This window comes from Somniosus microcephalus, chromosome 4 (genome assembly GCF_052327205.1).
Source record: "Somniosus microcephalus isolate GS21.2 chromosome 4, FLI_Smic_1.0, whole genome shotgun sequence".
In the NCBI taxonomy this organism is placed as follows: Eukaryota; Metazoa; Chordata; class Chondrichthyes; order Squaliformes; family Somniosidae; genus Somniosus; species Somniosus microcephalus.
In genome coordinates, this window is record NC_140990.1 from 183703985 (window position 1) to 183717250 (window position 13266).

General features: G+C 48.3%; 1 protein-coding gene across 2 annotated transcripts in view; it reads left to right on the forward strand.

Annotated features, from left to right (window-relative positions):
* The window catches only part of LOC147120054 (uncharacterized), a 210655-nt gene that overhangs the window by 109344 nt on the left and 88045 nt on the right, over positions 1 to 13266 (forward strand). For both annotated transcript variants that reach the window (XM_085985571.1, XM_085985572.1), the window contains exons 11-13: positions 1007 to 1237; positions 2151 to 2324; positions 12061 to 12189. In XM_085985571.1, the coding sequence (XP_085841697.1) occupies positions 1007 to 1237; positions 2151 to 2324; positions 12061 to 12189 (534 nt within the window). The remainder of the gene's footprint in view (positions 1 to 1006; positions 1238 to 2150; positions 2325 to 12060; positions 12190 to 13266) is intronic.

Here is a 13266-nt window from a genome sequence, read left to right on the forward strand (position 1 = left end):
ATTGATGTCAGGCTAACTGGTCTGTAGTTCGCCGTTTTCTCTCTCCCTCCCTCTAAATAATGGGGTTACATTTGTTACCTTCCAATCCACGGGAACCGTTCTAGAATCTATGGAATTTTGCAAAATGACAACCAATGCATTCACTATCTCTGTAGCCACCGCTTTTAAAACCCTAGGATGTAGGCCATCAGGTCCAGGGGATTTATCGGCTTTCAGTCCCATTAATTTCTCCAGTACTTTTTTTTGCTAATTCTAATTTCTTTCAGTTCCTCATTCCTGCTAGACCCTTGGTTCTCCACTATTTTTGGGAGGATTTTTGAGTCGTCTTCCGTGAAGACAGACACAAAGTATTTGTTTAATTTCTCTGCCATTTCCTTATTCCCCATTATAATTTCTCCTGTCTCAGCCTGTAAGGGACCCACATTTACTTTTGCTAATCTTTTCCTTTTTACATACCTATAGAAGCTTTTACAGTCTGTTTTTATGTCTCTCGCTAGTTTACTCTCATATTCTATTTTCCCTTTCTTTATCAATTTCTTGGTCCTCCTTTGGTGAATTCTAAAATTCTCCCAATCCTCAGGCTTACTACTCTTTTTGGCAACATTATAAGCCTCTTCCTTTAACCTAATACTATCTTTAATTTCTCTTGTTAGCCACGGTTGGACCATTTTTCCCGTGGTGTTTTTATTCCTTAAGGGAATGTATATTCTTTGCAAATTATGAATTATTTCTTTAAATTTTTGCCATTACTTTTCTACTGTCATATCTTTTAATCTAGTTTCCCAACCTACCTTAGCCAACTCACCTCTCATACCTACGTAGTTTGCTTTTTTCAGGTTTAGGACTCTAGTTTCGGACTTAACTAACTCTCAAACTCAACAGCAGGGCAGGGAGAGGGGATTTGAGTAAACAGATCCAGATTGGACTGGCGCAGGTGCGATGGGCTGAATGACTTCCTTCCTTGCTGTCATTTTTGTGGTTCTATTTTTGTCACTTTGCCTCTAAGAACACAAAGGAAAGTCGGAAGCTTCTGATAGTATGGAAACATCCAAAATGGAAGGACTGGATCCGGCTGACCGGATCAATGGGAAGTATCCAACCAGCACAGAGTGGTGGTCTGGCCTGGATGGAGAGAATGCTGGAATTTTACCACAGACATCCAACCAGAGGGAGACAGAGGAATGGACGACAGGACTCGTGGAGAACAGGATAGAGAAAGATGGGAATCTGTTGGAAGGTAAGGGATGGATTGTATTGTCTGTGATTGTTATTGTACCTCTCTCTGCTCCAGTGTGGAGCTCTGTAAGGGGCACCTCTGCCCTAGTGTGGAGCTCAGTGAGGGGCCCCTCTCTGCCCCAATGTGGAGCTCAGTGAGGGGCCTCTCTCTGCCCCAGTGTGGAGCTCAGTGAGGGGCCTCTCTCTGTCCCAGTGTGAAGCTCAGTGAGGGGCCTCTCTCTGCCCTAGTGTGGAGCTCTGTGAGGGGCACCTCTGCCCTAGTGTGGAGCTCAGTGAGGGGCCCCTCTCTGCCCCAGTGTGGAGCTCAGTGAGGGGCCTCTCTCTGCCCCAGTGTGGAGCTCAGTGAGGGGCCTCTCTCTGTCCCAGTGTGAAGCTCAGTGAGGGGCCTCTCTCTGCCCCAGTATGGTGCTCAGTGAGGGGCCTCTCTTGGCCTCAGTGTGAAGCTCAGTGAGGGGCCTCTCTCTGCCCCAGTGTGGAGCTCTGTGAGGGGCCTCTCTCAGCCCGAATGTGGAGCTCAGCGGGGGCCTCTCTCTGCCCCAGTGTGGAGCTCCGTCAGGGGCCTCTCTCTGTCCCAGTGTGAAGCTCAGCGAGGGACCTTTGTCTGTTATTCTGGGGTCTCTTCAGGCCCTGGATTTTCTGGCCATCCTGGCTCAAGCCCACGGTTAAACTAGCAGCCTGGTCCTGATGATGTGATTGGAGCGGAATCTTCCTATTTAGAGAAGGACCCGGCCAATTCCCGGTGAGTGTCCGTCTCACCAGCTCAGCAGAGCAGGTTCAAACGGCAGCGGGTCGAAAGTCAGCAAGATGGGCAGATTCAAATCGCCCCTTGAAGCTCATTCACGGGTAATTTACTGACTGATTTCTGATTGTATTGTAAAGGCCAGTTTTACTATCTTTTCTTGTCTCCCATCTAGAGGCTGGTGTTCAGAACCTGAAGCCAGGGCCAGTCCTACAACTGCTGCCTCCAATTCATGGCACCAAAGGTCCAGGAAAGCAGAGAAGTATGGCGAGCATCAAGCACAAAGCCCATAGAACCAAGACTTCAGCACCAGGCATCGTTCGAGGCGCCGTGCCTGAGGAACTGAGGGGTAGGCCTGGACTGCGATACACAGGGGTTGGGGGATGAAACACTGGAACAGGAATAGGCCATTCAGCCCCTCGGGCCCGTTCCACCATTTATTTCCGCCATTCAATTAGATCATGGCTGATCTGTATCTTGACTCCATCTACCCGCCTTGGTTCCGTATCCCTTAATACCCTTGCCTATCAAAAATCTCAGTTTAAACATTTTGAATTAACCCACTAGAGTCAACGGCCTAGAAATTGGGTTTTGGCTTAGCCAGGGCTTTAGCGCCGGAAGTTAGTGCCGGCGCTAAGTCCCCTGCGCGCGCCAAAAATTCAGTGGCGCCGCGCCCAAACGGCTGCCGGCGCTACTGAAGGGTCTTAGCGCCTGGAAAAGGGCGCTAACTGCCGTTTCGCGCCACAATTCCAGCGCTGCGGCACCCGATGCGGTGCGGCAGGCTGGGGAAGTGCAGGCCTCCTCCTTCCGTTAAGGAGGAGCTGCCTGCACCCGGCCGCGGCCCGCGCAAATCTGCTTAAAAATGAGCCCGGCACCTCGGACAAGTGCCGGGCTTGCATCTGTTCCGGGGGGGGGGGCGGGAGAGAAGTCCGGGGAGGGAGCTGCGGGCAGGCGGCCGGCAGGAAAGCGGCCGGCTGCCGCGGGGCCTTTAATGCGCCGGCGCTAACTGCAGTAAGGCACCTCTGACAAAACGCTGGTTGCGGCTGCCACGGGCGAGGCGGCCGCAACTCAATTTCGGAGTTCGGGCGGGTTACCACGGCAACTGGGACGCTGCGCACACCGATGACGTCATCGGTGCCGGCGCAGCACTACCGGAGCAACGCCGATTTAGGGCCCCAGGGAATTTCACTACTGGCCATAACTCCGGCGCAAGGCCCTCTAGCGCCTCAAATGAGGCGCTAAGGCTACTGAATTTTCAGCCGAACAGCTTTTGGGGGAGAGAGAGTTCCAGATTTCCACTACGCTTTGTGTGGAGAAGTGCTTCCTGACACCACCCCTGACCGGCCTAGCTCTAATTTTAAGGTTATGCCCCCTTGTTCTGGACTCTCCCACCAGAGGAAATAGTTTCTCTCTATCTATCCTATCCAATCTTTTACTCATCTTAAACACATCAATTAAATAACCCCTTAATCTTCTATACTCAATGGAATACAAGCCTAGTCTATGTAAACTGTCCTCATCATTTAACCCTTTTAGCCCCGGTGTCATTCTGGTGAATCTGCGCTGCACCCTTTCCAAGGCCAATATATCCTTCCTGGGTGCGGTGCCCAGAAATGAACCCAGTACTCCAGCTGGGGTCATAGAAACATAGAAACATAGAGATAGGAACAGGAGTAGGCCATTCGGCCCTTCGAGCCTGCTCCGCCATTCAATGAGATCATGGCTGATCTTCGTCTGAGATCATAGCTGATCTTAGCAGTTCAGTACCCCGTCCCCGCCTTTTCTCCGTAACCCTTAATCCACTTAGCCTTCAGAAATATATCCAATTCTCTCTTGAAAATATTTATTGAATTAGCCTTCACAGCCCTCTGTGGCAGGGAATTCCACAGGCTCACCACTCTTTGAGTGAAGAAATTCTTCCTCATCTCTGTTTTAAATGATTTGCCCGCTATTTTTAGACTGTGGCCCCTGGTTCTGTGCTCCCCTGCCATTGGAAACATTCTCTCTGAATTCAGCCTGTCCAGGCCTGCCATAATTTTATATGTTTCGATGAGATCCCCTCTCAATCTTCTAAACTCCAGTGAGTACAAGCCCAAACTATTCAATCTCTCCTCGTAGGTCATTCCCGCCATTCCAGGTATCAGCCTGGTGAATCGCCGCTGCACTCTTTCCATGGCAAGAACATCCTTCCGCAGATGGGGCGACCAAAACTGTACACAATACTCCAGATGCGGTCTCACCAGCACCTTGTACAGCTGTAGTAAGGTATCCCTATTCCTATACTCGAACCCCCTTGATATGAAGGCCAACATACCATTTGCCTTCTTAATCGCCTGTTGCACCTGCATGCTCTCCTTCAGTGACTGGTGCACAAGAACACCCAGGTCCCTCTGCACTTCCCCATCTCCCAATCTATTGCCATTTAGATAATAATCTACCCTCCTGTTTTTACCCCCAAAGTGGATAACCTCGCATTTATCCACATTATAGTGCATCTGCCACGTATCCGCCCATTCCCCCAACCTGTCCAAATCGCACTGTAGCCTCCTGACATCCTCATCAGAGCCCACCCCTCCTCCTAGTTTAGTGTCGTCAGCGAATTTGGAAATATTGCATCCAATTCCCTGATCCAGATCATTTATATATATTGTGAACAGCTGGGGTCCCAGGACAGATCCTTGCGGCACCCCGCTGGTCACTGCCTGCCACTCCGAAAACGAGCCGTTTATTCCAACTCTCTGTTTTCTATCCGCCAGCCAGTTCTCTATCCACGTTAATACTTTGCCCCCAATCCCATGAGCCTTAATTTTGCATGATAATCTTTTGTGTGGAACCTTATCGAAGGCTTTCTGGAAGTCAAGGTACACCACATCCACTGGCTCTCCCCCATCTATTTTACCAGTTACTTCCTCAAAAAATTCCAGCAGATTAGTCAAACACGATTTACCCTTTGTAAATCCATGTTGACTCTGTCCGATCCTTTCCCCATTTGTCAAGTGCTCCGCTATTTTATCCTTAATAATGGACTCTAGCATTTTGCCCACAACCGATGTAAGGCTTACTGGTCTATAATTCCCTGCTTTCTCTCTACCCCCCTTTTTAAATATTGGGGTAACATTAGCTACCCTCCAATCCACGGGTACTGTTCCCGAGTCAATGGAGTTCCGGAAGATGATCCTTAGAGCATCTGCTATCTCCAGGGCCACCTCCTTAAGTACCCTAGGATGTAGTTTATCAGGCCCCGGGGATTTGTCGGCCTTCAGTCCCCTCAACTTACCCAACACCATATCCCTAGAGATACTAATTTCTGTCAGCTCCTCCCTCTCATTAGTCCCTATGTTTGCCGATATTCCTGGGAGGTTATTTGTGTCCTCCTTTGTGAATACAGAACCAAAGTATGAGTTTAATTGGTCTGCCATTTCCTTATTCTCCATTATATATTCTCCCGAATCGGACTGCAAGGGACCGACTTGGGATTTTACCAGTCTTTTCCTCCTGATATACCGATAAAAGCTTTTGCAGTCTGTCTTTATGTTTGCTGCAAGTTTACTTTCGTATTCTATTTTCCCCTTCCTGATTAATCCCTTTGTCCTCTTTTGCTGTATCCTGTACTGCCCCCAATCTTCCGGTCTGGTGCTTTTTTTTGCCAGTTGATATGCCCTTTTTTTTGATTTTATGCTGTCCCTAATTTCCCTCGTTATCCACGGTTGAGCCACCTTTTTAGGTTTATTTTTATGCCAAACCGGTATAAACATGTTCTGGAATTCTTCCATTCTATCTTTGAATGCTTGCCATTGTCTATCCACTGTCAATCCCCCCAGAAACACCACCCAATCAATCTTACCCAATTCCCGTCTCATACCCTCGTAATTCCCTTTATTTAAGTTCTGGACCTTAGTCTCTGATTCAATTTCCTCACTCTCCATCTCGACTGAGAGCTCGATCATATTATGATCGCTCTGACCCAAGGGGCCTCGTACAAGAAGATTGTTGATAAGTCCCTTCTCATTGCACAATACCCAGTCTAAAATGGCCTGATCTCGAGTCGGCTCCTCGACATATTGGTCCAGATAACCGTCCCGAAAACATTCCAGGAATTCCTCCTCCTCAGAATTTTTACTAATTTGGGTAGTCCAATCAATATGTAAATTAAAGTCACCCATGATGACAGCTGTGCTCTTATCGCACCAGAGCTTTATATAACTAACATAACTTCCAGCCCTTTGTATTCCAGCCCTCTTGAGATATGAGCCAACATTCCATTAGCTTATTATATTATTTTGTGTACCTGTCCACTTGCTTTTAGTGATTTCTATACTTGGACCCCTAAATCTCTCTGCTCCTCCACAGTTTCTGTGGTGTATGTAACCTGTTCCACCTTAAGAGAACTACCTTAAGAGATGTACTACTTTCTCTTGGCTGCTGTATACTGTAATACCGGTGGTGACCACACCGGTATATAAGTGTTGTGCAAGGATTTGCTGGGCAGTTCAGCCCTGACCTTCGAATAGTAAAGACCTGTTAAAAGTTATTCTTGTTGTCTGTGTCCAGTGATTGATCCTAAACCTAACTGGGACATACAGACTCAACAGTGGCGACGAGTCCGATCTTACCCTGCGGCAAATTTACATCCAAGGCAGCTTCGTCCTCAAAACGGGCGTCGAGAAGAGGCATCCGCCCTCATCATCCTGCTGAGCACCATCGCACGGGAGGCATCGAGAACCCGGGTTAAAAAGAAAAAGAATTCTGACCACGAAGCCCTCCATCAGCGACAGGCAGTGTTCATCCCTTCTACCACGGTGGTGGGTAAGCCGATCAGCGACACGAGCAGAAAGTCAGCCGCGTTGACTGTGGAGTAGGGGAGGGAAAACGGAGGAATAAGGGCGGAGTGCTCGACTATGGCCGGTAGAAAGGGCCGGGCTGCAATCGAGGCCGAGAGGCGCAGCGACTGGGGCAGCTTAAGGCTCGAGAGCCGCGGAGAACTCAAACGCAGCCGGTGTACAGGACCGAGCTGCGAGCGGGGCTGCGAGGCAAAACAGCGTTGGGGAGTTGAGAAGCTTAAGGCACGAGAGCCGCGGAGAATTCAAACGCAGCCGGTGTAAAGGACCGGGCTGCAAGCGGGGCTGCAAGGCAAAGCAGCGTCGGGGAGTGAGAACCGCTGGGGAGGCGAGAACGGCAGCAGCAAGGCAATCGCCATTGCAGCCAGCGGGGGAAGAAGGCAAACGCGGGAATCCGCCATTGTAGTCGGCGGGGGAAGAAGACGAGCGCGGGAAAGACCGCCAAGCGCGGGAAACCGCCATTTTAGTAGGCGGGGGAAGAAGACAAGCGCGGGAAGCCGCCATTTAAAAAAAAAAACATTTAAAAAACTTGCAAGGATGCCTAAACATGGGAGCATTAATACCTTTGATAGTGATGTCGAAGATTGGACCACGTATGTAGAACGCATGGAAGTTTATTGTAAAGCAAATAAGGTACCAGATGATGAGGAAGCATTAACCTTATTAAGCTCAATGGGGGCGAAGACATATGGGCTATTGAAGCACCTTCTATCACCAATTAAACCGGCGGATCAAACCTTCGCGAATATTGTTACTGTCCTGAAAAATCATTTAAACCCCACGCCGCTGATGATAGCGGAACGATTTAAATTTTACAGAAGAACGCAGTTGAAAGACGAAAGCAACGCTGAATTTTTAATTGAACTACGTAAGCTATCGAAGTACTGTCAGTTTGGGACAGGGCTAGCAGATGCGCTGAGAGATAAATTTGTGTGTGGATTGTTAAAAGAAGGAACACAAAAGCGACTGCTTGAAGAGAATGATCTTACGCTTGATAAAGCTGTCACTATTGCAACATCGCAAGAAGCCGCAGCAAGAGGCACTGCGGAAATGCAGCTACGGTCACCGGAACTCTGTACCAATCAAATGGTCTTGAGTACAGTAAAATGTTATCGTTGTGGAAAGACAACACACGATCAGAACCAGTGCTGGTTCAAAAATCAGGAATGCAGAAAATGTGGCAGGCTTGGTCACATAGCTAAAGTATGCCGGTCAGGAAAGAAGACCAGCAACAAAAAGTCACCGCAGGAAAAGTACAAAAAGGTACACAAGGTGACAGAGAACAGTTCGAACGAACAGAAGTCAGATTCAGACGCCAGCAGTAATGAACTGGGTAGTCTAAGAGTACACAATGTTGGTAAGGAAGCAGACCTCCAAACAATTTGGGTCACACTTCAGATAGCAGGAGTCCAAGTGAAGATGGAATTGGACACTGGATCGGCATTGACGGTCATGAATAAGAAAGATTACAAAAGGTTATTCCCACATATTCCCCTACGGGATACGGAGATTGTATTGAAAACATACACGGGGCAAAGAGTATACCCCATCGGGAAGATAGAGGTAAAGGTGGTCCACAAGGGCAAAGAAAGCCGAGGAATGGACTTATATGTGCTACCTGAGGGAGGTCCACCACTACTGGGACGGGAGTGGATTAGGAAAATAAATATGGACTGGCATTCCTTAAAAGCACTAACGGTAGATTCCGGTACAAAAGATGTCAAACCTAAACGATTGTCCAGAATATTGGACGATGCTAAAGAGGTGTTCCAACAAGGACTGGGAACACTGAGAGGAATTACGGCAAACATCAAGATTGAAGAACATGCAAACCCGAAATTTTTCAAAGCCAGACCGGTACCTTATGCAATACGACCTGCTGTGGAAGCTGAGCTGGAAGGGCTAGAACGTTCAGGAGTACTGTCTAAGGTAGACTGGAGTGAGTGGGCCACGCCCATTGTCCCAGTCATGAAGCGTTCATCGAGCAACAAGCCGGGGGAACCGGGGAAGGTTTGCATCTGTGGTGATTTCAAGATCACTGTTAATCCGGTGCTTCACACGGTGCAATATCCGCTTCCACGGATTGAGGATATCTTCGCTTCATTGTCTGACGGGAAACACTTCACCAAGATAGATCTGGCGCAGGCGTACTTACAGATGGAAGTTGAGGAAGAGTCACGCCAGTATCTCACGATCAACACACATAGAGGCTTGTACCGGTATAATAGACTGGTTTTTGGAGTGGCATCGGCTCCAGCAATTTGGCAGAGGGCCATGGAGCAGGTATTACAGGGAATTCCAGGTACACAATGTTACCTGGGCGATATTCTGATTACAGGAGATGATGACGAGGAACACCTTGCAAACTTGGAACTGGTGCTCACCAGATTGAAAGAATATGGTCTTCGAGTTAATCGCCAGAAATGTGAATTCTTTCAGAAGAGGATTTCGTACTGTGGTCATGTCATTGACCAGGAGGGGCTTCATAAGTCTCCTGACAAGATCGAAGCTGTTGTGAAGGCTCCCGCTCCGGATAATGTATCCCAATTGAGGTCGTTTCTAGGGTTGATTAACTATTACCATAAGTTTCTGCCAAATTTATCCACGGTGCTGCACCCGCTGAACGCTCTTTTGCAGAAGGGAGTACCATGGAAGTGGAGCAAGGACTGTAAGAGGGCCTTTCGTGAAAGCAAGGCATTGATCACCTCAGAGGAAGTGTTGGCTCACTTCAACCCAACGCTGCCTATTCGTTTGGCTTGTGATGCTTCTCCATATGGTATTGGGGCAGTACTCTCACACAAGTTGCCAAATGGCCAGGAGAGGCCAGTTGCGTTCGCATCCAGATCATTGACCTCCGCTGAGCGCAATTATGCTCAGACAGATAGGGAGGCTCTCAGCCTTGTGTGGGGAGTAAAGAAGTTTAATCATTACCTGCAGGGCCAAAAGTTTACGCTTCTGACAGACCACCAGCCGTTGGTATCCATTTTTAACCCTAAGAAGGGTGTTTCGGTGATGACAGCACAGAGACTCCAGAGATGGTCCCTTTTCCTAGGGGCACATCAATATCAGATAGAATTCAAAGGTACAAAGCAACATGGTAATGCTGATGGGCTGTCGCGCCTGCCACTACCTACAGAGGAGGAGGCACCGATGGTTGACCCTGTTGAGTTATTTCACTCGACCATCATCGAATGTTTACCAGTCACCAATGCAAGTATTGAAAGAGAAACCAGGAACGACCCGACACTGTCCAGGGTCTACGAAGTGACAGTGAAGGGATGGCCAGCACATGGTGATCCACTGTTACCGGCATTCTCAGCAAGATGAGAACAGCTGTCCGTCTGTCAAGGAACATTGATGTATGGAACAAGGGTGATTATTCCTCCTAAGTTAAGAGAGTGAGTTCTAAAGGAACTGCATGAAGGTCATCTGGGGGGAGTCAAGATGAAAAGCCTTGTTAGGGCTTATGTGTGGTGGCCGGGTATCGACCAACAGATAGAGGAGCTGACGAAAAGCTGCTCAGGGTGCCAAAAAGTGCAAAATGCACCTCCGATTGCACCGCTGCATCCATGGGAATGGCCTTCAACCCCATGGCAACGTGTACATATTGACTTTGCTGGTCCTTTCATGGACTCCATGTTTTTAATTGCGGTGGACGCACATTCTAAATGGCCAGAAGTGATTAAGATGACTACCACTACCTCGGAAAAGACGATCGCGGTGTTAAGAACGATATTTGCGAGAAATGGATTGCCAGAACAAATATGTTCAGACAACGGACCGCAGTTCGTGTCAGAAGAATTCCAGGGATTCATGAAGAAGAATGGGGTGAAACATTATACCTCTGCCCCATATCATCCGGCTACAAACGGGTTGGCCGAGAGATTTGTACAAACGTTTAAAAAAGCAATTAAGGCCATGAGCGAAGATCAGATTCCACTACAACACAAGGTGGACAAATTCCTACTGGCATATCGAAACGCCACTCATGCAGTGACAAACCAAAGTCCTGCCATGATGTTCTACAACAGGAGGTTGCGGTCCAGGTTGGACTTGTTAAAACCAAATGTGCAGAGGGAAGTTGAAAACAAACAGTTCCAGCATATAAATAACAAGACCACTCGGAGTTTCGAAATAGGACAACCAGTGTTAGCCCGGGACTATAAAAACGAGAAATGGCAATCTGGAACAATTCGGGCCAGACAAGGACCCCTGATGTACACGGTAGATATTGGTGAAAATGTAATACGGCGTCATGCTGACCAAGTGGTAGAATCGAGAACAAGGGTCGAACCCATGGTTACGGCAGAGACAACCGTGAAAGAAGTTAGTGAACCTGAAGCATCTACCTCAGAAGTGAATGTACCTGATGATGATGTTCAGTCCATAAGAGACCAACTAGATGAGTCAACCCAGCAACGAGAATCAGAGACCCCTGAAAGGCGTTATCCAACTCGAATCAGGAGGCCTCCTCAGAGACTGAATCTTTGAACTGTTTTGCATGAAGTTGTATATATATATGTTATTATGTTATGTTAAATGGGGATATAACTGTTAAGCTAAAAAGGGAGGATTGTGGTGTATGTAACCTGTTCCACCTTAAGAGAACTACCTTAAGAGATGTACTACTTTCTCTTGGCTGCTGTATACTGTAATACCGGTGGTGACCACACCGGTATATAAGTGTTGTGCAAGGATTTGCTGGGCAGTTCAGCCCTGACCTTCGAATAGTAAAGACTTGTTAAAGGTTATTCTTGTTGTCTGTGTCCAGTGATTGATCCTAAACCTAACTGGGACATACAGACTCAACAGTTTCCAGCTTCTCACCATTTAGAAAATACAATGATCTATCTTTCTTAGGTTCAAAGTGGATGACCTCACACTTCCCCACATTGAACTCCAGCAGCCACAGTTTTGCCCACTCACTTAATCTATCAATGCCCCTTTGCAACTTTCTGCTCCCTCCTACACCATTTACTGTGCTGCCTAACTTTGTTTCATCAGCAAACTTGGATATAGTAAGGAAGGCGAAAGAGCCATGTATTAGAGGGACAGTCCCTCCCGATCATACATAGAATTGTTCAGATGTTAAGAATGACTGTTGTGTGTGGGATTCTAATGTCATTGGAGTCTTGCTTTGCCTCTGATCCCAGATGCCCTGAATCACTGTACCTGATTTCATTGGTCATTCGATGGTGTTGCTCAGATTGTTGATTGTGATCTGCATTTTACTCTTTCTTTTTCTAGAAGTTCACAAAGACATCTCGGTGGGCAGCCTTCTCATGGGTCCTGATGGTGCGATTGTGCGACTCTCCCTGTTGGGATCTATCCAAGGTCCTGATGGCAGCTTCGTGGCCAGCTCTCCTCATCAGGAAGGTGAGTCACTCTCTTGAGTCTGAGCACTGGAACTGTGGAGCAGTCTCTGCTGCTTGTAAAGGTCCCTGTCTCTGAGGGGAAGGAGAAGGATTAAAGTGAGCGGCTTGTCCTTCATTCCATGTTAGATCATCACACGGCTTGCTTGTGGCCTGAATCATGTGATTACAGATGAGGCTGTTCACTGTCCTGTCCTCGCATGTGCGTGCGTTAGACCTAGTGTGTGTGTGTGCGCGGTACATGCGGTGTATATGTGTGCGGTACATGCGGTGTGTGAGCAGTGTGTGCGGTACATGTATGTGTGTGCGGTACATACGGCGTGTGTGTGCGCGCGCGCTACATGCGGTGTTTGTGTGTGCTGTACATACTGTGTGTGTGCGTGGTACATGCGGTGTGTGTGCGCAGTACATGCAGTATGTGTGTGTGCAGATTGTGCGGTACATGCGGTGTGTGTGCGCGGTACATGCGGAGTGTGTGTGCAGTGTGAGTGTGTGCGCGCTGTACATGCGGTGTGTCTGTGTGTGCATTGTGTGCGGTACATGTGTGAGTGTGCACAGTACATACGTTGTGCATGTGCAGTGTGTGCGGTACATGCGGTGTGTGTGCGCGCAGTACATACGGTGTGTGTGCAGTGTGTGTGTGCGCAGTACGTACGGTGTGTGTGTGCAGTGTGTGTGCGCAGTACATGCAGTATGTGTGCACGGTACATGCAGTGTGTGTGTGTGCGATACATGCGGTGTGTATGTGCGCGGTACATGCGGTGTGTGTGTGTGCGGTACATACGGTGTGTGTGTGTGCGGTACATACGGTGTGTGTGTGCAGTGTGTGTGTGTGCGCAGTACGTATGGTATGTGCACAGTAAATGCGGTGTGTGTGCGCGCGGTACATGCAGTGTGTGCGCAGTACATGCAGTGTGTGTGTGTGCAGTGTGTGCGGTACATATGGTGTGTGTGTGCACAGTAAATACGGTGTGTGTGTGTGCAGTGTGTGTGTGCGCAGTACATGTGGTGTGTGCACATGCGGTACCTGCAGTGTGTGTGTGCAGTTTGTGCGTGTGTGCACAGTACATGCGGTGTGTGC